Genomic DNA, 25,129 nt, shown 5'->3' with positions numbered 1-25,129 from the left:
TATAGAAGTCTATGAGAAAATGAGCCTACTTCTCACTTGATTTATTACCTCAGTAAACATTGTAAACATGAGTTTATGGTCTCAATCGCTAGTTTCAAGTCTTCTTCAATACAGCATGATGTTCATTTAGTAAATTATGGTCCCATTTAGAGTCAAATAGACCATAAAGCAGGGGATGCTTTAGAGCGTGGCTACCTTGTGATTGACAGGTCGCTACCACGGCGTTGTCCGGTCTGGGAGTTGTTTGTGTTTTCGTCTTCCAACTTTAACCCTTTCACAGTGTGTTTACAGTCCATGAAAGTAAAATTGTAACATTTTGGTCGCCTAAAAATGTCTTCTTCAACGTTAAGCTGTACTTAGCTCCACCCTCGAAGACTAGCTGACTGGTTTTGCAAATGCATGTCTGGTTAACTCTCCCACCTCCATTGCACTGCTGTTCACAGACGCTTCCAGTACGACCTCCCATGCAGTAGATGATGCAAAATAATGCTGGTAGTTATCTAACTTTAAACCATAAGTTAGGGGCTATAGATCATAAAATGTTAGTATAAAACAAACAATCTTATTTGTCTTTAAGGTCTGAAAACCGATTGCCAGCAGGATATATCTAACAGTGTTTTGAGACCCTGTAACATCGCCTAACTACTTTTAGAGTTTTTCCAAATAGAAAATCCACTTGTAATGCATGATGTCTCTCTGCTATGTTTAATTAATGGAGCTGCAGTCAAACACTAATTGAATTTGGATCTGCTCAGCATTTTGCTCAGTCTCTCTGAAAACATAACAGACGCTCGGCTGTAAACAGTTGTTGCACTCTATTAGCAAAATGGCTCTTCTGGCTTCGACCGACGGAGAGGAAAGTGTGGAAAGAATCACAAAACTTTAAACAGTGTTTGGGTCCAACATTGTGTCTCTTTGTCTTGGAAATCTTTTTTATTGAACGATCCTGGCAGAGGAAAAAAGGAAAATGTTGGAGTAGGAATTGGCTTTCATCTCGTGACAGCAGATCAGAATGGCACATGAAATCTCCCATATCAGTTGCACCTTGGTTTGTGCATGTGTGTGTGAGGTGTTGGTGGAGCTGCTGCTGTGTGTGTCGTCGTACCTCTTCACCTTTCCATTTCCCTCCTCCACTGGGCTGAGACATGGAGGCTGGGAGGCCACCAGGGGAATGTCAGGGATGATCGCAACTTTGTCCCCGGACATGACAACGTATCAAAACCCTGCTGCTGCTGCTGGAAAACGTGTTCACCCACTTGAATATTTTCTCATGATACAAAATAGTTGGATGAATTGGATTCATTTTTGGACTGTTGGTGCAACATTTGCACATGTGGAGCGTTTTTATTCAACCAAGGGAAGTCTAATTTTAGCCACGATAGCAGCACAGTTAAATGAATGTTAAGGTCTGTTGATTACTCTGGTCCAGACTGAAATATCTCAACAGCTATTGGATGGATTGCCATGAAATTTGGTGCAGACATTCATGGTTCCCAAGCAATGAATCCTACTGACTTTAGTGATCCCAACTTTTCCTCTAGTGCCATCAGTAGGTTGACTTTTGTTTTTCTGAGTGAAATATCTCAATAACTATTGGATGGATTGTCATGATATTTAGTGCAGACATTCATCTTCCCCTCAAGATGAATTTACACATTCGTAATACATTTGTTGATCCTCGCCGCGCAAGGCACCCCTGAGTGCCGGTACGCGACGCACCAGGCTTTCCATTAATTACAATGTTAACCCATCCACAGGAGAACGCTGCTCATGTCCCGTGCGTAACGTTTCACTTTCTCTTTACAATCAGCTGTTCGTTACTGTCCTGTGTTCACAATGTCCAGTCACATTTACACTGTACAAACTTAGTAATTTTAAGTCAACGGTGTTGTTTTTTCCTGAACCTAACTAAGTGGTTTTGTTGCCTAATCCTAAGAAAGTGTTTTTGTTAAATTCACAACATTAAACACGTTTACCTCGAATGAAAAGTGACGCCGAGGGGTCTGACAAAGCGTCAGTATTTAACAAGTTGGGATGAGAATATGTTGTTTTTTTTCTTGTCCAGTACTTAATGACATTCCCATGAGCCTTAGCTGTATTTGCACCGCTGTGTGAAAGTACAGCCTCACAGAGACCGTAGCACGGCTGTAGACTCTTACGGCTTGTTACGTTTGTTTTTTTAAATATTTCCTTACAAACGCATAAAAATACAATAAAATACGATAACATTCAGAAGATATGCTTCGTGAAACAGCAAATTAAACTAAAATAATATATAATGAAAACACATTTAACTGATTTAGCAACATGACTATATAATCTTGCAGGCAAAAACATGATATATTATGTATACTTTATGTTTTACCTCCATAAAATAATTTTTTTTTGGAGACTCTTTCATTAAAATTCACTTTACTTCCCTCAGAAAGATGTTTTATCCCGGGTCCATTTAATACATCTTAATGGGTAAGATGTTTTTTTTGCTCCGGCGTGCTGCAGTTCAGAACCAGTGTCACTAATGGATGGCATTTCATTTTTACCTCCTGCCTTTGAAAAGAAAATTTCATCCTGTCATTATATGTATTATCACACGGTCTGAATGATCGGGCTGATTTACACCAGATTTTATTCATCACATTAGTTGGAAACTTCAATCAGAGGCTTGGTTAAAGATTTTTCTATATGATATTCAGAGCAATAATATAGCAGCAAAAACATGATATAAGGGGAACTGTTTTGCACTGTTGAATAGTTCTGACATTGAGAGAGGATTAAATCTAGTCATTTGGTGTTGGATTGGATTATATTGCAAAAAAGGAGGTGAAATTAATCAGTGTAATCAAATCAATTTTAAAGCTTTTATAGATCCCTAGTATGTTTGTGTGTAAAGGAGAAAATGAATCTCGTTAAGCCAGTAATCAAGCAGTGAAAACACTGAGCTCTCCGGAGCTCCCTGACTAAATGTCCCTGATCGTTGGCCCTCTAAATGGCATTTTAGCTGTAAAGAGGATTAACTGAGATTAGTTATAATACCTGTGACAGTAGGTTGATAGGCCACTGAAAGGTGAAGATACAGTAGAGTTGTGATCTGCTTCTATGTTGTTTTAATATTTAAAAAATACTCCGTCCATCTAATGAATTAATGTCAAGATTTTAAACACAGATGATTGTCTCAGTCTGTTGGATATGATTCATCTGGTTCACGTTGATGACGCATGACCCCGCCTTCTTCCTTCTTCGAGCAGAGAGATACGTGTGTGGATGTGTGTGCGGGAGCTGCTGGCCGTCCGTGGTGAGAAAGTCAGGCACCTTGGCGGAGGTCTGCGCTCTCCGAGTGCCATTCTCGTTCAAAGTAGGTTATTGATAGTGGCCCTTACTGATGCACTGCAGAGTTTTAGTAGTTTTTTTTTCGACAAACTACAATATGACTTTTTTAAAAACAATTTCCGACATACTCTAATTACTTTTTTTCGACATACTATACTATGACTTTTTTTCTTTTTTTTTTTTACTTTTTTTCAACATTCTTTACTATAAATTTTTTTTCGACATACTATACTATGACTTTTTGTTTTTTACTTTTTTTCGACATAAGATACTATGACTTTTTTCAACATACTATTGTATGACTTTTTTGACATACTATACTATGATTTTTTTTTTCAAAGTACTATAACTTTTTGGACCTACTATACCATCACTTTTTTTTTTTTTTTTACTTTTTTTCGACATATTATACTATGACTTTTTTTTTTACTTTTTTTCGACATACTATACTATGACTTTTTTTTTTACTTTTTTTCGACATATTATACTATGACTTTTTTTTTTACTTTTTTTCGACATAAGATACTATGACTTTTTTCAACATACTATTGTATGACTTTTTTTGACATACTATACTATGATTTTTTTTTTCAAAGTACTATAACTTTTTGGACCTACTATACCATCACTTTTTTTTTTTTTTACTTTTTTTCGACATATTATACTATGACTTTTTTTTTTTACTTTTTTTCGACATACTATACTATGACTTTTTTTCGACATACTATACTATGACTTTTTGTTTTTTACTTTTTTTCGACATACTATACTATGACTTTTTTTTTTACTTTTTTTCGACATACTATACTATGACTTTTTTTCGACATACTATACTATGACTTTTTGTTTTTTACTTTTTTTCGACATAAGATACTATGACTTTTTTCAACATGCTATACTTTGACTTTTTTCGACATACTACACTGACTTTTTGGACCTACTTTACCATGACTTTTTTTCCCCTTTTTTTTCGACATACTATAGTATGACTTTTTTTTTTACTTTTGTTCGACATGCTATACTATGACTTTTTTAAACTTTTTTTTCCACACACTATACTATGACTTTTTTTTCAACATACTATACTATCACTTTTGTTCGACTTACTATACTCTGACTTTTTTCAACTTACTATACTATGACTTTTTTATGACTTTTTCAACATACTACTTTTTTACTATGACTTTGTTTTACATTTCCTTTGACATCTTTTGTGCTAATTTAAATATGAATACACAAAGAGTGAGCTTGTCCTTATAAAGTTTGAGTTTTATTGCAATACATAAGGTTCACATTTGCAAATGCAGATCTCCTAGCTGGCTGCCATGAGGAAGATACTGAGGGAAAAAAAACTCTTGAGGCACTCCCACTTCTGTCTAAAGTAAGAATGAATAAACAAATGAATGAAACATGCATAAAACAATTTAACCAGCATGGATAATGCAAACTTGATTACAAAAAAATAAATAAATTCAACATAAATAAAAATAAAATGCACAGTATCTGAATACAGTTCACTTAAAACACAGTCGTATGGAAGAATTTTAGTTCAGGTTATCTGGTTACTTATAATTGAAAAAATACTACAACTATCTCATGTGCATGCATATTACGAGGGCGCGCCGGCAAACCACAAGGTGGCAGCGTCATCAATGTAAACAGTAACTTCCTGTCAGTGAAGATCTGAATGGAGTAAAGAATTTCAATCTATCTCCACTGACAGGCAGTAACTGATTACCGCGATGAAGTTGCCACCTTGTGATTACCCGACGTGCCCTTGTAATATGAGCGAACAAGAGCAAGTTGCAGTATATTTCCGTCATGTTATATAGCCTCCAGAATAATATCAATGTTTTAAAAATGGCTGTTGTTCCCCTTTAACCCTTGCAAAATCTTATGTAGTATGCATTAACTTAGTCAAAACTATCCAAAGAATTTGCAACTTAAAAAACAAAATATTCTTAGTGAGAGATAAGGGTTATTGCATAGTTCAAATCAAAACATTCAATCAGTGTTATATTGTTTTTATTATGAACCATTCTCCAAAGTAATGTTGCATGACGCTGTTTTTACGCTAACATTTTTTTGAGCCAGAAGTAAAAATTTTAAATCAAATCGTGTTAATGTCCAATAATCATCATTGTCACCTTTCTCCTAATCTAGAGTCGGGAAAGGTCAGGATAAACTATACTCCTTTGTTAGGTTCAGTTTTACCAGTTCTTTGCAAAGATTGTATTTACTATCTTTGCAGTATGTCACATTCAAATCTCTAACAAAAATAGTCTTTTCAAGTTGTTTTCGTAAACACTTTCCCAGTAGTCCGGATTTCTTGTTCCAGCCCTATGAGACATTTGTCCCAGTAGGAGTTCCAGCAGATCCTTTCTTAGAGTCAGTTTGCCTTGGTGAGGAGGGTCTGGTATGGTCCCTGTCTTCTGGCCTGGTACCACTGCTTTCTCCTGAAGTCCTTTACCAGCAGCCTATCTCCTTCATTGAGATTGTGTAGGTTGCCTGGTCATTCTTGAGGAAGGGCTGCTTTCACCTGTGTGGATAGCACTAGGATCAGAGGACAAGCTTGAACAATATCTCAGCATTTCATCAGTACATTCCTCTATGTCCGGGAGCTTTCTTATAGCTGGTCCAATGTGTTCTGTGTTCATGGTTGTCATTTATGTTAACACTAGGGGGAGTAAAAAAGTTTAAAAAAAAAAAAAAGTCATAGTCTAGTATGTCAAAAAATAGTTAAAAAAAAAGTCATAGTATAGTATGTTGAAAAAAGTCATAATATAGTATTTCGAAGTAAAGAAAAAAAAAAAAAAGTCATAGTATAGTATCTCGAAAAAAAAAGTCAAAGTATGGTATGTCAAAAAAAAGTCATAGAATAGTATGTCAAATTTTTTTTTTTAAAAGTCATAGTATAGTATGTCGAAAAAAAGTAAAAAAAAATTCATAGTATAGTATGTTCAAAAAAAGGAAAAAAAAAATTCATAGTATAGTTTTTCGAAAAAAAGTTTAAAAAAGTCATAGTATAGTAAGATGAAAAAAAGTCATGGTATAGTATGTCGAAAAAAAGTCATAGTGTAGTATGTCAAAAAAAAGTTTTTAAAAAAAGTCATAGTATGGTATGTTGAAAAAAGTCATAATATAGTATGTCGAAGTAAAGAAAAAAAAAAAGTCATAGTATAGTATCTCGAAAAAAAAAGTCAAAGTATGGTATGTCAAAAAAAATCAGAATAGTATGTCAAATTTTTTTTTTTAAAGTTATAGTATAGTATGTCGAAAAAAAGTAAAAAAAAAAAGTTTTAGTCTAGTATGTCGAAAAAAAGTAAAAAAAAAAAGTTTTAGTCTAGTATGTCGAAAAAAAGTTAAAAAAAAGTTTTAGTCTAGCATGTCGAAAAAAAGTAAAAAAAAAAAAAAGTTTTAGTCAAGTATGTTGAAAAAAAGTTAAAAAAAAAAGTCATGGTACAGTTTGTCGAAAAAAAGTCATAGTATAGTTTGTCAAAAAAAAGTTTAAAAAAAAAGTCATTGTATACTATGTTAAAAAAAAAATCATAGTATAGTATGTTCAAAAAAAGTCATAGTATAGTATGTCGGAAAAAAATCATAGTATGTCAAAAAAAATTAAATAAAACACAGTACAGTATGTCGAAAAAAAGTAAAAAAAAAAAAAGCTCCAAAGGCCCATGCGCTACGAACGGCCACACCCACTAAAACAACGCTGCTGAAAACGAAATCAATGCAACCATATTGGTATGAAATTAAACTGGCTGCCCATTGGTTTTGGAAATAATGTCCAGACTGTACTGATTACTTTAAAGGCATTGGCAAAGTCAATTTTTGTGGCTAATTCTCTTGATAAAACGGAGATTAAAGTCTTATCCGAGCCACAGTCATTTCCACTATGATCTTGTCCCTTGTTTGTTGCAAGGAGGAAACTTCATGTACCAGCAGACCCTGGATATTATTAGACTTATGGGGATTAGGAAGCCAACTCTTGATTTTGCTCCACAAATCCGAGGAACGGATGCAATGAGGGGAGAAGTTGAACTTGAGTCTGTGCAGGGCTTTGTGTCTATGCAACAAGGAGTGTGAATAGGAATTATAATTCTCGGCGTCTCCGCACCATCTCTCTCAGACTGTCTGACAGGCAGCAGAGTTGATAGCAGCAGGGTTTGGGCGGAGGGACTCAGGGAAAGCCTGTAGCATGCATTCCAAACAAGACCGGGCCACATTTTAAATTAAAGAAAGACCCAGCAGAGCCCTTAAGAGAGACAGAACAAAACAAAGAGGAGGTGGAGGGTTTCTATCATCACTCGCTGCAGTTTTGAGATCAATAGGTAATTCTAAATTTGTGTCCTCATTAAAAAGAGGCGGTAAATGCAAAGTTCTGATTTCGTCTTAGAGATACCAATGATTTCTTCTAAATACATATCAATACGTCTTGTATAACAGTCTGTATCATTGAACTCCAAATCCTCAAAGTCATCTGATTCACATGCACACAGTGAAAAATATTGACCAAAGCAAATGGAAATGGTAATACAAAAATTCCCTTAAGCACAGAGCTGTTCCTATACAGCAGCGTGTGCATACACAATGATCAAAATATGACATCTCTGGCTGCTAAAAGCGGGTTGCTGCAGACAATCTGCAAACAAAAGCATTACAGAGGCTTGAAACAAGAAGCTACAGTAGCCAAGAGAAACAAACCGGGAACGGAAGATGAACAAATGTAGATAAGAACCCGATAACAAAAGAAGCCAGCAAACTTCCTGCAGCAAATTTAAGAGCTAAAGATTAAAATCAGAGGAACAAAAGGATGGAAATAGTTGAGTATAATCAAGGAATCAGTGACACTTACAAATGAGTTCAGACGGAACATCTGCGAGATAAAAGCCAATAAAGATAACAGTGCACAGCTGATAAAAGAAAAAGGTTTGCAGACATCTCCAGGCTCTAAGCAGAGCAAGGTGTGTCCTCGCCGCTGCTTAATCAGCCTAATTACAACCAATTATCTGCCTCAAATTGCTTGCTGTCTGGTTGAAAAGTCCATAATCAAGATCAACAGCACAACAGATGATTATACTGTAAAGGTTGCCATTATAGTCATCATCTCTAAACTGTATCCCCTTCTGAGGTCAAGTCAGCTCCCGCGACGATAATGAGGTTTTGGAAGCTAATTGAAATAAACAGCCCATTATGTCAGAATGAATGAGTCTGTTGGTTCTGTGCGATAAATGTGAGGGTCAAACTAAACGGTGAATGATGGTCAAACGAGTGACGCAGCCCGGTGACGAGGGACAAAGAGGCTTTTTGACTCTTTTATGTTTTGATGAATAGACAATAGTGTTTGCAAGTTTTTAGATTTATAACGTCAAGTCACATTCAACTATATATTTTACTTTTTAGCAGAGCATTTTCCAATGCAAGCAGTACAATTTCTTGATTTTTGGATACATTTTTCCTACCGGTCCAGGCATTAGGTGGTTTCCTTCATTTATTCATTAGTTTCTGTTCGTATTTGTAACTGTTATCTATATAGTTTTTGATGTAAACATGCTGTAATGCTGCTCTTGTACGGCTATCTGAATGAATGATGATATACTTTTTTTCAAACAACACAACTGATGTATACGTAATTTGTAGTAAATAGGCTAAAAGGAGCAACAGCGCTGGTAGAGTCCTTTCAAGGTGCTAAATGCAAGATTGGGAGTATTTCTATTGCCTCTGCACGGCTCTCTGCTAACGGTGCTAACCGTGAAAACGACAGCAACAGTGCTGGCAGAGCTAACAGTGTTAACCTGGGGGGGACTGGAAGGTGGGTGCTACGCTCCCCCAACGGCGCTATCGGGATGGCGTTATCAGCTGTAACCACCGTATGAGAGCAGTTTAGAGCGGCGGCCGTGCGCTAGCCAGTTGGGCATGCTAGCATGCACTAAAAGGCACACACGTCATGCCCGGCTATGTCAACAAAGAATGGAGAAGCTCGGATTATAAGACACACAGAGAGGGAGAGTGACTTCATTCTCTGCTCAGGTAGACATTACTCCTCTACATCTTTACATAGCAGATAGTGCTGCTGTATTAATGCTCTGGATATCAGATAAAGCGCCTTTAACAAATGCCTCAAAACATTAAAAAAATGCACACTAAAACACCATAACAGCAAACTGAATATGTCATCTACAGGTAGTATAAACATAACAACCTTTATGGAAAAAACTCCAAAAGGATTTCAAGCATCAGTACCGGCCCGAGGCGAAATTTGTTCAGGATGCCCCCCCTTGCTACCAATTCCTTACCCGTTCCTCCCATGAGGGTACACTGCTTAGCTTACCTCCGACTATTACCAAACTGGAATACATCATAACCCTGCATTGCCTTCCTTCATATCACCCACTAAGTGAGTGTCAGTGAGGTTCCTCTTCTCTACTGCAGCACCATCTGCACCAAAAGCACTCGAACGTGCCCACTCGTCTATACCACAATTATGTCGAGTTGATCTCTTGGAACCCATCCCATCCATTTCTGCAAGTAAACCAAGTTTTATGGAAATATTAAAGTCCAACATTGAGCTCCTCATGCCTCAGAAATGTCCCCGAGGACCTGATTTCACTCTGAGAACTCTCTGAGAACTCTTAGGAAGTAGCACCGAGTAGAGTTCATCAACAGTCAATATAGAGTCTTATTTAGCTCAGCTCTGAAGGTCTCTTGCAAAACATCAATAGATGCAGTTTACAGCTGAATTAAGGGCATGCTCATACTTGTTTGTTTTCTTTGATCTCACCCAAGTAGAAAAATAATGCATAGCTGCCTTTTAGTTCCAGTTCATTTAAAGTTCACGTTGTCTAATTACAAACAAAGCAAGATATTTAAATTGGTCACGAACTGAGAGGTAAATCGTTCTTTCTGCAGTTTTGACGAACTGTGAATCCAGTATCAAATCCACTTATGAAATCCTTTATTGGCTCCATTTGGGTAAATACTAGGGCTGTCAAAGTTCAAAGTAATTTCTTTAACGAATTAACGCAACTTGCGATTTCTAAGTTGTAGCGGAATCACTTTTAAAACTAGAGTATCATATGAAACTAGAAAAACCTAACGAATCCATTGGCACCAACCATGTCATACTAGCTTGTCACAAAGGAGGCTAAATAACGCTCCAAACTTGCGTTAATTTTTTGAGGAGGAAAAACTGGCATGGCCATTTTCAAAGGGGTCCCTTGACCTCTGACCTCAAGATATGTGAATTAAAATGGGTTCTATGGGTACCCACGAGTCTCCCCTTTACAGACATGCCCACTTTATGATAATCATAGTCAAGTCAGCACACTGACACACTGACAGCTGTTGTTGCCTGTTGGGTTTGAGTTTGCCATGTTGATTTCAGCATATTGTTTTATGCTAAATGCAGTACCTGTGAGGGTTTCTGGACAATATTTTTCATTACTTTCTGTTGTTAATTGATTTCCAGTAATAAATATATACATATATTTGCATAAAGAAAGCATATTTCCCCACTCCCATGTTGATAAGAGTATTAAATACTTCACAAATCTCCCTTTAATGTATGTTTTGAACAGATAAAAAATGTGCAATTAATTTGCTATGGACAATCATGTGATTTATCATGATTAAATATTGTAATCAATTGAAAGTCCTAGTAAATTCAGTTTGTAACTTAATTTAAAACTAAGATTTAATTTAGATTTTAATACTATTTTTCTTTGGTAATCCTACAATTTAAAATACAACAGTAGTGCCTCCTTCAAATAACTTTGTCTTTTCTTATCATAGAGACATAACTTGTCTCTCTTTCCTCAAAAAGGTTAGCTGTCCCCCCAGCCTACGTTAGCTGGTGTGCTGCCAGGCTGTTCAAGTGTTATTAAAAAAAAAGGGGGTCAGACGTCCCCTCACTCCACAGAAGTTTGTCTAGTTTTCTGAACTAGCGAAGCGGCTTGTTTCGAGCTAGAAGTGCCATCCATCTAGCAGCTGTGAACTTCCATTTCTCTCAGCAAAGTCAAGTTCCATCACAGTGTCCTGAAGAAAAAAAAAAAGCTTCTAGATCTTCTGCAGCTTTGACAGATTACAGCCCACTACTGTCTCTCCCCACTAAATCAATCTCCTGCTCTCTTTTACTCTGCACAGCGCTGTGCTCAACAGAAGCAGCGTCCACATGGATTCAGCTGATGAAAACACTGTGCAGCACTGACTGACATGTCTAATATGGGCCGTATCATAGTCTCATCCCCGGACACCCAGACTCCTTCTTCTTGTATCTCCACTCAAACTAGAAACTAGAGCAAACAACGACGTCTGGTAACAGCTTGGCATTAAATTTCCCTCAAAGCAGTCTGAGAGAGAGCGCTGGTGAAACGAGACATGCTACACAGCCAAATAATGATTGATATATTCTAAAGGACATGATGCATCTCAGCTTTCACTGTCCAATTACTAAAGCAAGTGATCAAGTCAAGCTGAACTCGTACTTTAGCCTATAAACATCGACCATGTCAACAATTTCCCCCATGGAGGCCGAGGAGCATGCATACCGTACTCTATTGGTTTTATTTTTATGTCTGCAACTCGTTCAACCAAGTAAAACAAACAAATGGACAAACAGTACTTTATTTCCTTTAAATTGACAGGCCGCACTTGTAAATAAATCTCTCTGCCTCAGGGGTTTTGTTTCTTCACCTGTCTAAGTGAAGGCTCGAACAAACTAAAACCATTATCGCTGGCTCACAGTCAGCCCACGAATCAAATTTGAAACTCTATTATTGGTTTTCACATTTGTTAGCGGCCTGACATCTGCATGTTAATCTGATATGCTCGTTCCATATGAGACAAATATTACTTCACCTCCAGCAAAAACAGAAGGAGCTGAGAAGCGTAGAGTGTTTTTTCTGAACTTGTGATGCAGCATATTAACGGTAGACTCAAGTTTTGTTTGGTAGGAGGATGTTAAAACCACCCTCTTGGCCTAAATTGGCATAACAGCTTGTCTACACAGACATGTTTTTAAGTCATCCATCTTTGCGTGTCTTACGGAGCAGATACGATTCTATTGTAATCAATCCAGCTGCCGACACAGGCCACGTAACAGCTTGTGTTTCACTCGCATATTTTTACACTTCAAGTCTATTTTCTTCCGTGTTACAGTCCCCGATTTTTCTGTTTCTGGTGTTCACCTTGAATTATGAAAACATGTTTGAAGGACTTAAAGCTGCACTAATAAAATAGTTTGATTCTCTTCATTTCTACAGAGCATTTTAGTGTCTTTCAGCTTCTTGTTTTGTTTTTCTGGCCCGCAATTTTACTGTTTTGGTTCAGTCTTGTGGCTCTTATCTGCCTTGTTTTCAGCAACAAACTCAAAGCAAAAAAGTGAGTATTGGACAGAACATTCATCAAGTACCAGGAACTTGTTTCCAAATTAATGCTAATGTTGCTCTATGTCTGTCGGATGTGTAAATATGCAAGTATTTGATAACAAGTTCACCCTAACTACAGCAGGATGATAAAACCAAAAATGTTATCACAATATGTTTTTTTAGGGCTGTCAAAGTTAACGAAAATTTGTTTTAACACCACTAATTTCTTTTACGCATTAACATAACTTGCGATTTTTAAATAACCTCTTAAAAATCCGACAAGCTGCTGTCGGGCCGGCCGCTATTGGATCTTTCGGAGGTTGTAGCTCAGTTTTAAAGATAGAGTTAAGGTCCTAGCACCATATGAAACTAGAAAATCTAAGGAATCAATTGGTACCAACCATGTCTTAATAGCTTGTTGCAAAGGAGGATAAATAATGCTCCCAAAACTAGCAGTGCGAGCGGCTCTTCTATACTTTCCAAATATTATCAGACCAAATTGATCAAATTCTGATAGTGAAACGAGTCATTTTGCGGGGGGTTGTGACGCTCAATAACAATTTCTCCACCGCTTTACAGCCAAAACAGTAGTGGCATAGTAAGCTACGGCAGAGGCTACGACGTATTGGCTGTTTGTCTAGTGTTTTTGTAGGTAGAGGAAAACGGTTTCAAAAATAACTTTATCGAAAATAAATCTCATAAATGTATTATCGTTATCGTGGAAGCCCTAACCCCAACAACTTTACAAGGCTGTCAAGTGTGTTTGTGATGTTCAGCTTGTTATGAAGTTCTGCCCCCAAGTGGCCAAAAAAAAACTAATTAATGCAGTTTTAAAGTTCAATTTTAGGTCCAATACATTGTGACCTAAATATTAAACACCCTCAGTGGTGAAATGCTCGGTGTGAATTGCCATTTTTTACATGATAAACATTTGATCAGTTCCTCTCACTGTAAGCCACCACCTCTGTTGTGCCCTGCACATTCCCCTGGTAAACACTGTTGTTGTGGGAGAGATGGATGGATATGATGTACTCATTTATTATTCAGGCCTCGGTGTGTCTGAAGAGGGACGACAGGACGGCGGTGTAGGGGGAGCCAGAGAAAAGGCTGTGGTTACTAATGAGAGTTTATCACAATGATACAACCTTCCTCATGCATCTTTCATACAAAGACCTGCATAAGTATACAAACACGAGAGGCTGTGTGGTGCATTGTTGCGTGTCCTGGCATTAATTATGTGTGTCATAACCATGAGATGGCCAGACTCTGCTGTCCTATAGAGGATCCTATACTTTAGAAAACCATGGCAACAGATCATTCAAAAGGTTGTTAATTTGTCTGGACAATAATATATATTTTAATATTTAATACTAACAAGAACATCTTCTTGAACATATACAAAAAATCTTAGATATTTAAATTGTAGGAAAAAAATAAATTCAGAATTAAAACATTTCCTAAATTGTATTATAATTAGATTTTCTTATTATTAAAACAGCTGTTCATAATCGAGAAATGTAGCGAGCAATAATGTGTTTTTCAACCTGCGGATGAGGCTGGTGGTATTTTACACTTTTCTTATCGTCAGCAAATCCCATGAAGTTTTTAACGCCACTAATTTCTTTAACGCATTAATGCAACTTGCGATTTATAATTAACATAAAAATCCCGGCCACTATTTGATCTATATGAAACTACAAAATCTAAGGAATCCACTGGTACCCATCATGTCATACTAGCTTGTCGCAAAGGAGGCTAAAAAACGCTCCAAACTTGCGCAGAATTTTGGCGAGGAAAAACTGGCATGGCCATTTTCAAAGGGGTCCCTTAACCTCCGACCTCAAGATATCTGGATGAAAATGGGTTTTATGGGTACCCACGAGTCTCCCCTTTACAGGCATGCCTTTAAGTGGTAAAGAACAGTGTTGCATTACACCAAAAGATACACACAGGTATTTACTGAATCTTAACCAAGCTGTAATGACTTTAAGGCAGAATAAAAGTTGTCCAACAACCACTTTATCTTGTAACTTGTGTAACACAGACACTTTCCACATGTTCTTACTCGACAGGGTTACCAATGGTCTCCATGTCGGTGAGAACAATGTCTCTGTAGCTAAACTCCAGTCCCTCCATGAACTCCAGGTAGTCGCTGACCTTGAAGCCCTGGATTGGCTCCTCCTGCAGGTAAAAAGAAAAAATGTTGTAGTTGTAGTTTTTAACATTTTACCACATTAAAGGGGCATTCCACCAATTTTTTGTACACATAAAGGTCAGTTTACTCGTCGTGGGGAGTGCTACTCAGCCTCTGAAAACAGTTGTAATGCTGTTGTAATGCTGTCAGTGCCTCTGGAGGAGTTAAAGACAAAGTAACCCAGTGGCGTTATAGTGATGTCATCAAGGTTATCTCGATTTAAGGTTGGGAACCGTCGCTTAGAAATACAAAAGAGTATATCAGAAGTTTCCAGGGTACTTTTTATAGAACAGACTGTTCTCAGTTACCTTGCTTTTTTATATATATATCGTAAAGTTGAATTATCCTTTGGTAAGTGACCAAGACATGAAGGTAGAGGTATACAGATAGATAATGGTTTGGTATTGCGGCAGAAGGTGGCTTACTTTATTATCAGTCACTTTGTTAGGAGGTGAAGTGTGAATAATTCAGTATAATCTTTTAATTAAAATGCTTTACATTCAATCTATTTCAAAGGAAATCAAATTAAATCTCTGGAAATCAAATGCTGCACCGAGCCAATAGACAACATCCTCGCTTAGCGTTCAGGTAATGAGGTTTTATGTATAGGACAAGCAAAACAATATCTTAATAAGTACTAGCAGCATCTCCACCAAGCAGGTATACACATAACAAGATGTGGCTCAACATGCTGCAATATCTTAGCTGTCTAAGAGATACGAATCGCACACAAACATTTAATTTGGCTCATTTGTTCAGTCAGGATTTTAATTTTGGCTGCCTGAGCTACAGTATAAATCTGTCATGACAACACACGACCTTATGGGCAATGTATACACAGCAACAGAGCAAATAACTGTGACTGCTGCAGCATTATGTTGCGAGTAGCATCATCAATTAGCAGCCTGAGAAAAACGCTGCACCCAGAAGACACACCACACATTCAGAATAACAACACACACAGCAAACACCATAATTTCACCCTCTGTCAGTATCTGCAACTTCAGCACTCTCCTAATTTCCTTTCATCACTTTGCCAAATGTGTTTTTGGATAATCTAATTACGGTTTTATGTTTGCAGGTAAATAAGGCTGACGAGGACGTGACACAGTGAGAACACAGTCAATAACGGGAGTGCAATTTAAGGTCGGAAACTCATCCCGTTAATGTACTTCTTCTAATAAGTCTGAAGATTTCCACTCATGTAAATGTAAACATTACCTATCTTGCATTGGGCTCCCACCAATGTTTCCCAACTTTGAGGTCGGAACACCTTAAAGGGGTCACAAAACTAATCTCTGAGTGGTCACAAGATTAATAACAGGACGGGAGAGAATGAAAAGCTTATTACTTTTACACAAAATTATATTATTTTTTTTGGACTTTTCTATAATCCCTAGAGCTATGCTAGTAAAATATCTCAACTATTTGATGGATTGCCATGAAATTTGGCACAGGCATTCGTGGTTGCCAGAGGATGACCCGTAATGGCTTTGGTGATCCCTGACTTTCCCTCTAGCGCCACAATGAATTTGACATTTCTGGTTTAGAGTGAAATATCTCAACAACTATTTGATGGATTGCAAGTATATTTGGTACAGACATCCGCTTCCCCCTCATGATGAATTGTACCAACTTTCCATCTAGCGCCATAATCAGGTCTAAATCTTTTATTTTGTTCAATACAGTGTGAGCATGTTAGCATGCCGTCATTAGCGTTTAGTTTTATAGCCTAAGTACAGCCTCAAACAGCAGTTAGCTTGGCTTCATACTCTTAGTGGGGAAGAAGACACCGCTTTGGTTGAACTGCTCACAACTCAACCATATTAAACTTGATAAGACAGGTTACGTGTAAACATTGCTGCATTTTAAGAAGGTTGGGAACCACTGAGCTGGATACAATCTGTGTAATAATGCGTCATTCCCCTAGATGTGTGGTCTCCAATCGGTTTTGCTTGAGATGAAGAAATGTCTACTTGTGAACCCCTGTTAAAGGTTAGATGTCTTTGAGTTGTGAGCAGTTCAATCAAAGTGTGATTTTTGTCTGCTTTGTTTGAATAATTCAGAGGCGTGATGAATAAATGACGTGAAAATGCGAGATACTCGCCCGCGAATATTATATGTCTGAGACTTTTATTGTGATTACGAAGCTGCCGTGTTGTTGTTTCATAAATATAGGCGCAACTCAACTCGTTCCGCACAACGTGATTGGTTGATGCCATTATTCATGGTGTGAAAGCTCAGAAAATTTACCTTGTTCCAAAAGAAACGTGCGTCACTTTTTTGCCGCGTTATATTCACGCTTTGTGTCAAAGTACTCAAGACAAAAACAACAGTTCGAAAAATATATTGACGTGCAAATTAAGCACATGAAAAAACTTACGATTTTAACATTCTTCCTAATTTAGCACACAGGTAGTCCGAGTCACTCATCACCTGGACGTGTTAGATGGCACTGATTGGTCTAATGCTCACAGTGGTGAGACTTTTATATGTTTATATCCTATATGTATCGGGACATACTTAACATCTTGGCTTTTTGAGCTTCATATATCTGCTTATTTTTAGCTGAACTTAAAATCTGTCTTCTCATCATGTGCAGGTTAAAACAACGCAATGAAACAATTGGCAGATTACCTTTTTTTTCTTTAAAGAAAAAAAATATAAAAACTGTAAAATTGAAAGTCAACAGTCATTTGAACTTCCATTACCACAATGCCTTGCAAGTTAAAAAATGAATAAATTGACATGCGAATTAAGCGCACGAAGAAAAAAAAATCACAAGAAAGCAAGATCAGAGAAAGAAATAATATTTATACCCAAATTTAGATTTTTTTCTTATCTACTATCCTGGAAATCATCTCAGTACCGCCTTAGATCACCAAAGATTTCCGGTTAAGGATCTCGTGTCCTTTATAAGGTAATATTGAGCGTGTAGAAAAACCACAATGGAGTGAAGTGCAAAGAAACGAAATAGATTAAGAGAAAATGGAGCGATAGGTTTTTACTATTTAATAGTTTAATAGAGTGACTGAAGAGGGGTGATCGTTCAGAGGGGAGTAAGTAATGTCAGGAAGAAATGAGTTTTCCGTCTGATGGAGGACTCTGCTCTTGCAATTATTCCAAGCAGCAATGTATCATTACATTAAACGCAATTTATAAGAGAAAAATCTCCTTTTAATTACATGGTATTATGAATTAGAGGCCACAGTCTAGACTTATTTGATATACTGATGTTAATAAAGTGTAGGTTTATTACAGTCAGCAGAACCAGCTACATAACTCTAAGTCTATTAAATCCATATTTTGTTGGTGTGAAAGTCTTGTACATCCAGCAAGATGCTTTATGTACTGCTATTCTTCTTCTTGTCAAAACGTAACAGCACTATACTGCAGTAAGTATAAAAAAGTCTCCCACTTGTCTGATTCCTTATTTGAGCCAAGATTTTGCCGAGTGAGATTAATCCTGAAGAAACATCAAAACTAAAGTTGCTCCGCCTGTTCATTTATCGCACCGGGAAACGTCTGCTGACACAGTTAAACCCGTGAAGGGAGAGTAGAGATAAGCAGGGGAAATCACTGGGGAGAGTATTTTTGGTTTGTTATTTTCTCTGGGAGAATTAAAGAGGGTGAAAAAAGGAAGATGCAAGGACGCCAGTGTGTAGGAATTAGATTTGACTAATGGGGATTCCTTTAACACAAAATATACTGTGATGTTCAGTTGAGTACTTTTCATGCTGAACAGGTGACACGAGCCGTTTAATGTTCCTCGTAATCTTCAAGATATATTAACCATTAGCACTTATGGGATCATTAGGTACGCTAATTAATGCATTAATTACTAAAGATTGCTATGTTTTCTTAAGCCTGTCCTCACATGACAAATGAGTGGTGTTAATATTCAATGAGTCTGGATTTGCATAAAAGGTGACTTTAATAGGAATATATCTTGAAGCATTAAAGAGTTTTATTGGTTCGTTAAAAGAAGATATTAGCGTTAATGCTTCTTAATAGCAGGCTGACTCAGTTCAGATGTTTTTTTTGGTTAGACGTTTGGATTAATGGATTACTGGATTTTTACAGATTACAGAAGACATTGTTTTAAAATAAATATTGAGTTGCAAGGCATTGTTGGTAATGGCGGTTCAAATGACTTTAACATTTTGCTTATCTGATTTTCAATTTTACAGTTTCTATATTTTAAAAAGTAATGTTATTTCAATCTTGTTTTAACCTGCAGTTGATGAGAAGAAGGATTTTAAGGTTCGGTGAGGTTTAATAAAAAATAAGCAGATATATTCAGCTCAAGAAGCAAAGATGTTAAGTATGTCTCGATACATATATGACACAGCCATCTAAAAGTCATATCATATGAAAATTAGAAAAGTGTGTAACAATTATGGGAATCTATTGGCAGAAATGGAATATAATATTAATAAGTATGTTTTCTTTAGTGTATAATCACCTGATAATGTTCTTCTTTAAGTCCCTGTAGCTCATTGGAAGTTATATCAAATTGAATCGGGAAGGCGTTTACAGTGACAGTCTGCTTTTTCAGCATTTAGTTTGAAGTTTTTTAACGTAGTTGAGTTGAGGGCTGATTAATCTGTTGATCATTTTCTTGATTATAAGAGTTGTTTGGTCTATAAAATGTCAGAAAATGGTGAACAATGTCAATCAGTGTTTCCCAAAGTCCAAGATGACGTCCTCAAATGTCTTGTTTTGTCCACAACTCAAAGATATTCAGGTTACTGTCATAGAGGAGTAAAGAAACCAGAAAGTATTCACATTTAAGAAGCTGGAATCAGAGAATTTTTACTTTTTTTTCTTCAAAAATTACTCAAACTGATTCATCGATTATCAAAATAGTTGGCGATTAATGTAATAGTTGACAACTTATCGATTAATCGTTGCAGCTCTAGTTAAGTTGGAGTAGAAAACAGCCGTTTCCCAAAGGAATAAAAACAAGTGCGATATTAATTGTTGTTCCCGTAGGCGCACATCAGAAATTATTCGACAAACGTTATAAAAAATATAAAAATATGAGGAAGAAATCCTCATCATGTCTCCAGTGTGAACGCTTCATGTACAGTATGTGGTGATAGGCAATTTGTCTCTGAATGCAGTACGTCAGTAGAAGACGTATAACCTCCGTCTACTTTGCCTCTCATAGCTTCAGCTCCACTACAGTTAATCTCCAGCTAGACTCAGAACGATTGTAACGTTAAGTCATTTGGCTTTTCAAATTTTAATTTAGATGAAATATAGATATACCCCCCAGTGAGACAGGATAAGTGTAGAGTCTGTGTGTGTGTGTGTGTGTGAATATTTAAAAAATCCTCTAATACCACATCTGTCTGAGTAAAATAATTCCTTCACATTGTCCCACAGAGAGAGACAGAGAAGAAGGGGGAAGATGAGGCCGTCGGATGCAAACCTGTATGTCTAAAACTTTGAACGGTTCAGCTATGGACGAGGACTGTGTAAGCTTCTCTCACACACACAAACACACTCTGTCTCAAAGCTGTCTCATGCAGCAGTATCTGATGCTACAGCTCATTAGAAGAGCTTCCTCAGATAAAGCCTACATAACTGATCTTTTATTCACAAAAACTGTCAGCGGCGGCTCATGGCGATGTTAACACCAGAGCTATCAGCCGGAGACAAGACGGACTGAGATGCTTAATGAGTAATGACGATGAGTGCTTCATGTCAGGCCATGCCTCATTCACGATGCTGCTGTTTAACGTTGCTTTGGATATTGGTAGAAGGCAGACGTCTCGGAGACCGTAACTTTAGACCTTTTCTGTGAAATCTTTGGGGCCGCTCTTCAACTCGGTGTTCATCCAATTCACAGAGCAGAACGTATTCCAATGAAACATGTTAACTTTCAGAATAAGCTTCTTTTCACAGTGTATTTCAAGCAAAACACACCATAGTGGGAGGTTTTGTGAACTAATTCTTAGAGTAGATTTCTTATTCATTGTGGATGTGAATCATGGATGACTACTGAATATAAAAAGGGAGCTGAACAATTCAGTAGCGGTCTTACAGTAGAAACTGCATACCATTTCTCAATTTGGCTAAATCCAGAAAACCTATGAGCTCAAATAATGAGGTTTTTCTAATTTATTGAACTGCAATAAGGGACTGATTGTTCCAATTCAGGATTATAGCACAGACATGAGTGATCGCTGTGCAGTTTACTGATATGAACTGAGAGAGCAGCATTGCAAAAACACAAAACAACCTCTCAAATATAGAGGTCACCTTTTGAGGTAGCTCAGCTTGACCTACTGCATGCCCTATTGACCTATCCTAACAGTAAACTAAGCTAAAATAAAAAGGAAAACGCTAGCAGGCAAAGCGTTGCTGATCAGATAATCACGACACCGAAGCATCTGAGAAGCAGATTGTGGAAGTATTTAAGGTTCCACATCGTAGATGGCAAAATTACCAACAGAGATAAAGCTGTTTGTCAACTTCATAAAGAGTATCTTCCTACTACGACTACACACCTGAAGACTCACCTGCTAGCTGCAGAGATACCAAATCGAGAGGAGCAATTGTACAACATCGTTTGACTGCTTACTCGAGACACTTAAGCTAGTGCAGCTGTATGACATCACACAGGAAACTATAAAGACCATACTGAAGGGTAAGACGCTCTCTATGACCACTAATGAATGGACAACGCTAGCCACACATGCAGGACAACAATAACAATCACAGAAGTCTGGTGTTCTTTGACCCACCCATCCTCCCAACGCGGTGTTTGTTGCTCTTTGTACTTCCTGGTTAACGATTACGTGGATTAAATATGAATTGACTTTGTGGGATATATCCGAATTACAGCACATTACTTTTCGTAGGTATAGCTACGAATGGTGTGAGAACAGCCTTCTCAAGAACACCTGGAAATCAGTTCTTCAAATTTTACACAAACGTCCACCTGGACTGATTAACTGATTCGATTTTGGTGGTCAAAGGTCACTGTGACCTCACAAAACATGTTTTCAGCTGAGTTTTAAATATAGTTTGACAGGATGTTCTTTCTGTATAATATACTGTAGGACTGGCGCTCCTTCTCACCTTGAGGAAGACCTGCAGCTCCTGGGACTGTGTACGCTGCAGGATGTCTGGCTGCAGATGTTTGAAAATGGCCACGCACATGTACACCTGGTAGTCCGGACCCATCACCACACAGGTGGAAACGTAGTGGCAGATTTCTGTCCAGTCCAGATAGTTCCAGAAACACTGAGTCAACCAGTGGAGGCACACCTGGGGGAAGAAAGACAGAGGATTTCCAGGATTATTATTGTTGAATCTCACTGTTACTGACAATAAACCTGTCTACAGAATATTACAAATTTCTCTGTACCCAAGTCTTATTAGTTTACATTTTATACAGGTGGAAGAAATAATTAAAGACATTAATTATGCTGTAATATGAATGATCTACTTGACGCTTCTGACAATTAATGAATCATGTTTCAGACAATTATCCTTCTCCCTGTAATAAATCAAATATGTCAAATATAAAGTGTTTCTCCTCTCAGTTTCTCATCAATCTCCATTGCTCTCTTCAATATACCTTCTCTATTAAAAGGGAAAAATATATTCTAAAGAATTACAAATAATGTCGGTGTCTGAGTCTATATCACAGTTTCATGTAAGTTTTCTCACATCTTATTTTATGAAGTCTTAACATTTACTTAAATCTGTACAAAACCACCAAATAATTACATGTAAGCATAACCATGATAAAGTACTATTAAGAGTGTCAAACCAGTTAATTATGAGCCAACAAAGGGAAAGAAAGATGACGAGGGAAGTATTTAAAAGACAGGGTAGCACAAATGAGAAAAATTATGTTATGTAAAGTAAGTTATGATAATTTGAAAGGCACCTGAACCAAGAGCTCAATAATAAGAACAATAATTAGACTTAACAGAGTAACTCAGATGTCAATAGGTGTTTAGACGTCATTTAAAACAACACACACTGACTAAGTAATTGGAGAGCTATTCCAGAGCCTGGGGACCACAGTGGCAAGTGTACTAAGAGTTTTGCCAGCAGAGGCATACAGCAAGCTCAGCAAAATTTTTAAATGGCTTCTGTATTTGACAAATAGCCATCAGAGTTGCGGTCAGCCAAAACAGAGGTGATAATGTGGTTCAACATAAAAGCCTTGCTGTGGCATTTTAAACCACATTCGGGGCTCCAGGCCAACTTTTCCACTGGCAGCACTGCGACTACCAACTTTCTCAGTTGGTCACACCAGCACATGATTTGGTCGCACCCTTTTTTTTGGTACAACATGGAATTAATCAGTGGTGGAACATAATTAAGTATATTTACTCAAGTACTGTCAAGTACAATTTTGATGCAACTAGAGAAACATTGTAGTTTTTACATCACTACTAATGCTGTCAAAGTTAACGCAATAATAATATGTTCGCGCAAATTCGCTTTAAAGCGGAACAGTATAGAAAATGAATAAAATGAACTCTTTTGCAGCCAGCTACAGCAATAAAATGCATCTTACATGTTACTGCATCAATAATAAGAATTTAATATTATAATATATATAATAATATAACAACTAAAGAGCCCATTTAGCTGCATAGTGAGAGCTTAATCAAATGATTGAACAGGCTTATTACAGTCGTGCAACAGCCACAGATACCAGATTTTTTTTTTTTTTTGTCAGAGCATTTGATTTATTGATTGCTGTCGGGATGTAATGAGGATTTCAACAAATATAACCATAATACCAACCCTAGCTTTAAGACGGGTTGTTCCCATGGAAACATGATATAGTACAGTATGTACCATTACATGGAGTTCATGTAAATTGTACCCATTCATCTTCACATTTACATGATTGAGATTATGGACCAGAATGTACAGTATATTTAATCAGCCTGCCTCCTTAAAGACATGTTTAATTATCTAAACTCACACGGCTGTTTGATCACACACTGCTTTGTTCCATATGTCTACAGTCTATATTAACTTCACTTGCTGACTCAGCTTTTCTAAATTAATCTTTCTGGGCACGTTTGCGTTGAGAGTGAAAAATTATAACTCACAGCAGTGTTGAATATTGAGGTGGGATTAGGAGACAAAGAAACAAAGGGATGCATGCTAATGTATGTTTCTCCAGCTGATGACTAATTTGAGATCAGTGAAATTAATGCAGTGGCTCAACAAGCGGTTCCCTCCTGTCCTTAGTGAAAAGAACACAAATTACTACAGTATCTAAAGTAAAATTATCTATAGAAGTTATATCTAGCTCCTCTTGTTCTGCACTCACAATCACAGTGTGTCCAAATGACCATAAACCTAAGCCCCCGAGACAGCGTTGGGGAGAGAAACGCAGCGCATCGTTGTCATCGCTAACCGTATCCAACTATCGATTCAATGATCAACGATCCAATATCATAGGAGCTGTTCTCATACCGTTAACAGTATCGGAAATGCGGGATTCTGGATCAGGTATCGGCGAGGTTATAAGATTATATTTATCAAGCTGGTATCGGATCGGTACTCGGTATCGGTTGATAAAGCAAGTTCAGGTATCGGAATCTGTATCCTGAAGGAAAAAAATGGTATCTGAACAAAGCTTGTCGTGGTAGTCGGTGTTACCGGTGTTACACTGTGGTCGGGCACACACCGATTATGTTACGTACCCACCGCCCCCACCGTCGTTTTGCTTTTTTTTTACAGAAATGAAACCCATTTAACTTAGTTCATTTTGGCGTATCAGCGCCGTGTTATCAATACAAAGTTGGACGACAGACTCTAGAAACTGACAGTGAATGCATCTGCTCCATACGGAGTCTCAGCTCAGAGTAGCAGGTGTCATATTTCACACACACGGAATGAGACAGAGTTGACAGATGAGATGAACGAAGCGAAAAGCAAAAGCACCTATTTGGTAAAATTTCAGATTCAAACCCAATGCTACAAGGCAACCATACTGTAACGTTAAGAGGCTATCAGCGTGTGGAGGACGGAGCGGTCACAGCCGGGGTGGAAACCTGCGGCCACGCAGCAAAAGCTGGACCGTAGAGTGACAAGCCACTCAACAGCTCTGACCTGCAACCACATGTCCAACAACTGTTTTTATTCTTTCTATTAAAGACAAATGTGCATCTCATGGTGGCACTACAGGAAAAGTCAGGGGGAGCACAAAAAGTCAGTAAGATTTGTACTCTGGGGAACATGAATGTCT

The 25,129-nt window shown here is 37.5% G+C and overlaps 1 protein-coding gene and 1 long non-coding RNA gene across 3 annotated transcripts in view; one reads left to right on the top strand and one right to left on the bottom strand.

The window, feature by feature from the left end:
* Positions 1–5,627: 5,627 nt before the first annotated feature.
* Positions 5,628–25,129, bottom strand: part of tbc1d32 (TBC1 domain family, member 32) — an 83,046-nt gene continuing 63,544 nt past the window's right edge. Inside the window, exons 33-35 of one of the 2 annotated variants that reach the window (XM_037751449.1) lie at positions 21,982–22,170; positions 14,761–14,876; positions 5,628–5,866 (exon numbers count right to left, since the gene is read on the bottom strand). In XM_037751449.1, the coding sequence (XP_037607377.1) occupies positions 5,863–5,866; positions 14,761–14,876; positions 21,982–22,170 (309 nt within the window). In that variant the 3' untranslated portion in view covers positions 5,628–5,862. Of the gene's footprint in view, positions 5,867–14,636; positions 14,877–21,981; positions 22,171–25,129 lie in introns of those variants that run through there. The other variant, XM_037751450.1, reaches the window with a different exon arrangement.
* LOC119477377 lies at positions 14,766–22,097 on the top strand. The gene is made up of 5 exons (XR_005204227.1): positions 14,766–14,882; positions 15,406–15,477; positions 15,971–16,035; positions 20,281–20,372; positions 21,963–22,097. It is a non-coding gene; the product is annotated as an uncharacterized LOC119477377 (long non-coding RNA).

This window comes from Sebastes umbrosus, chromosome 18 (assembly GCF_015220745.1).
Source record: "Sebastes umbrosus isolate fSebUmb1 chromosome 18, fSebUmb1.pri, whole genome shotgun sequence".
Lineage (NCBI taxonomy): Eukaryota > Metazoa > Chordata > Actinopteri > Perciformes > Sebastidae > Sebastes > Sebastes umbrosus.
The sequence above is the reverse complement of the archived record's forward strand: the minus strand, read 5'-3'. Positions and strand labels throughout refer to the sequence as shown.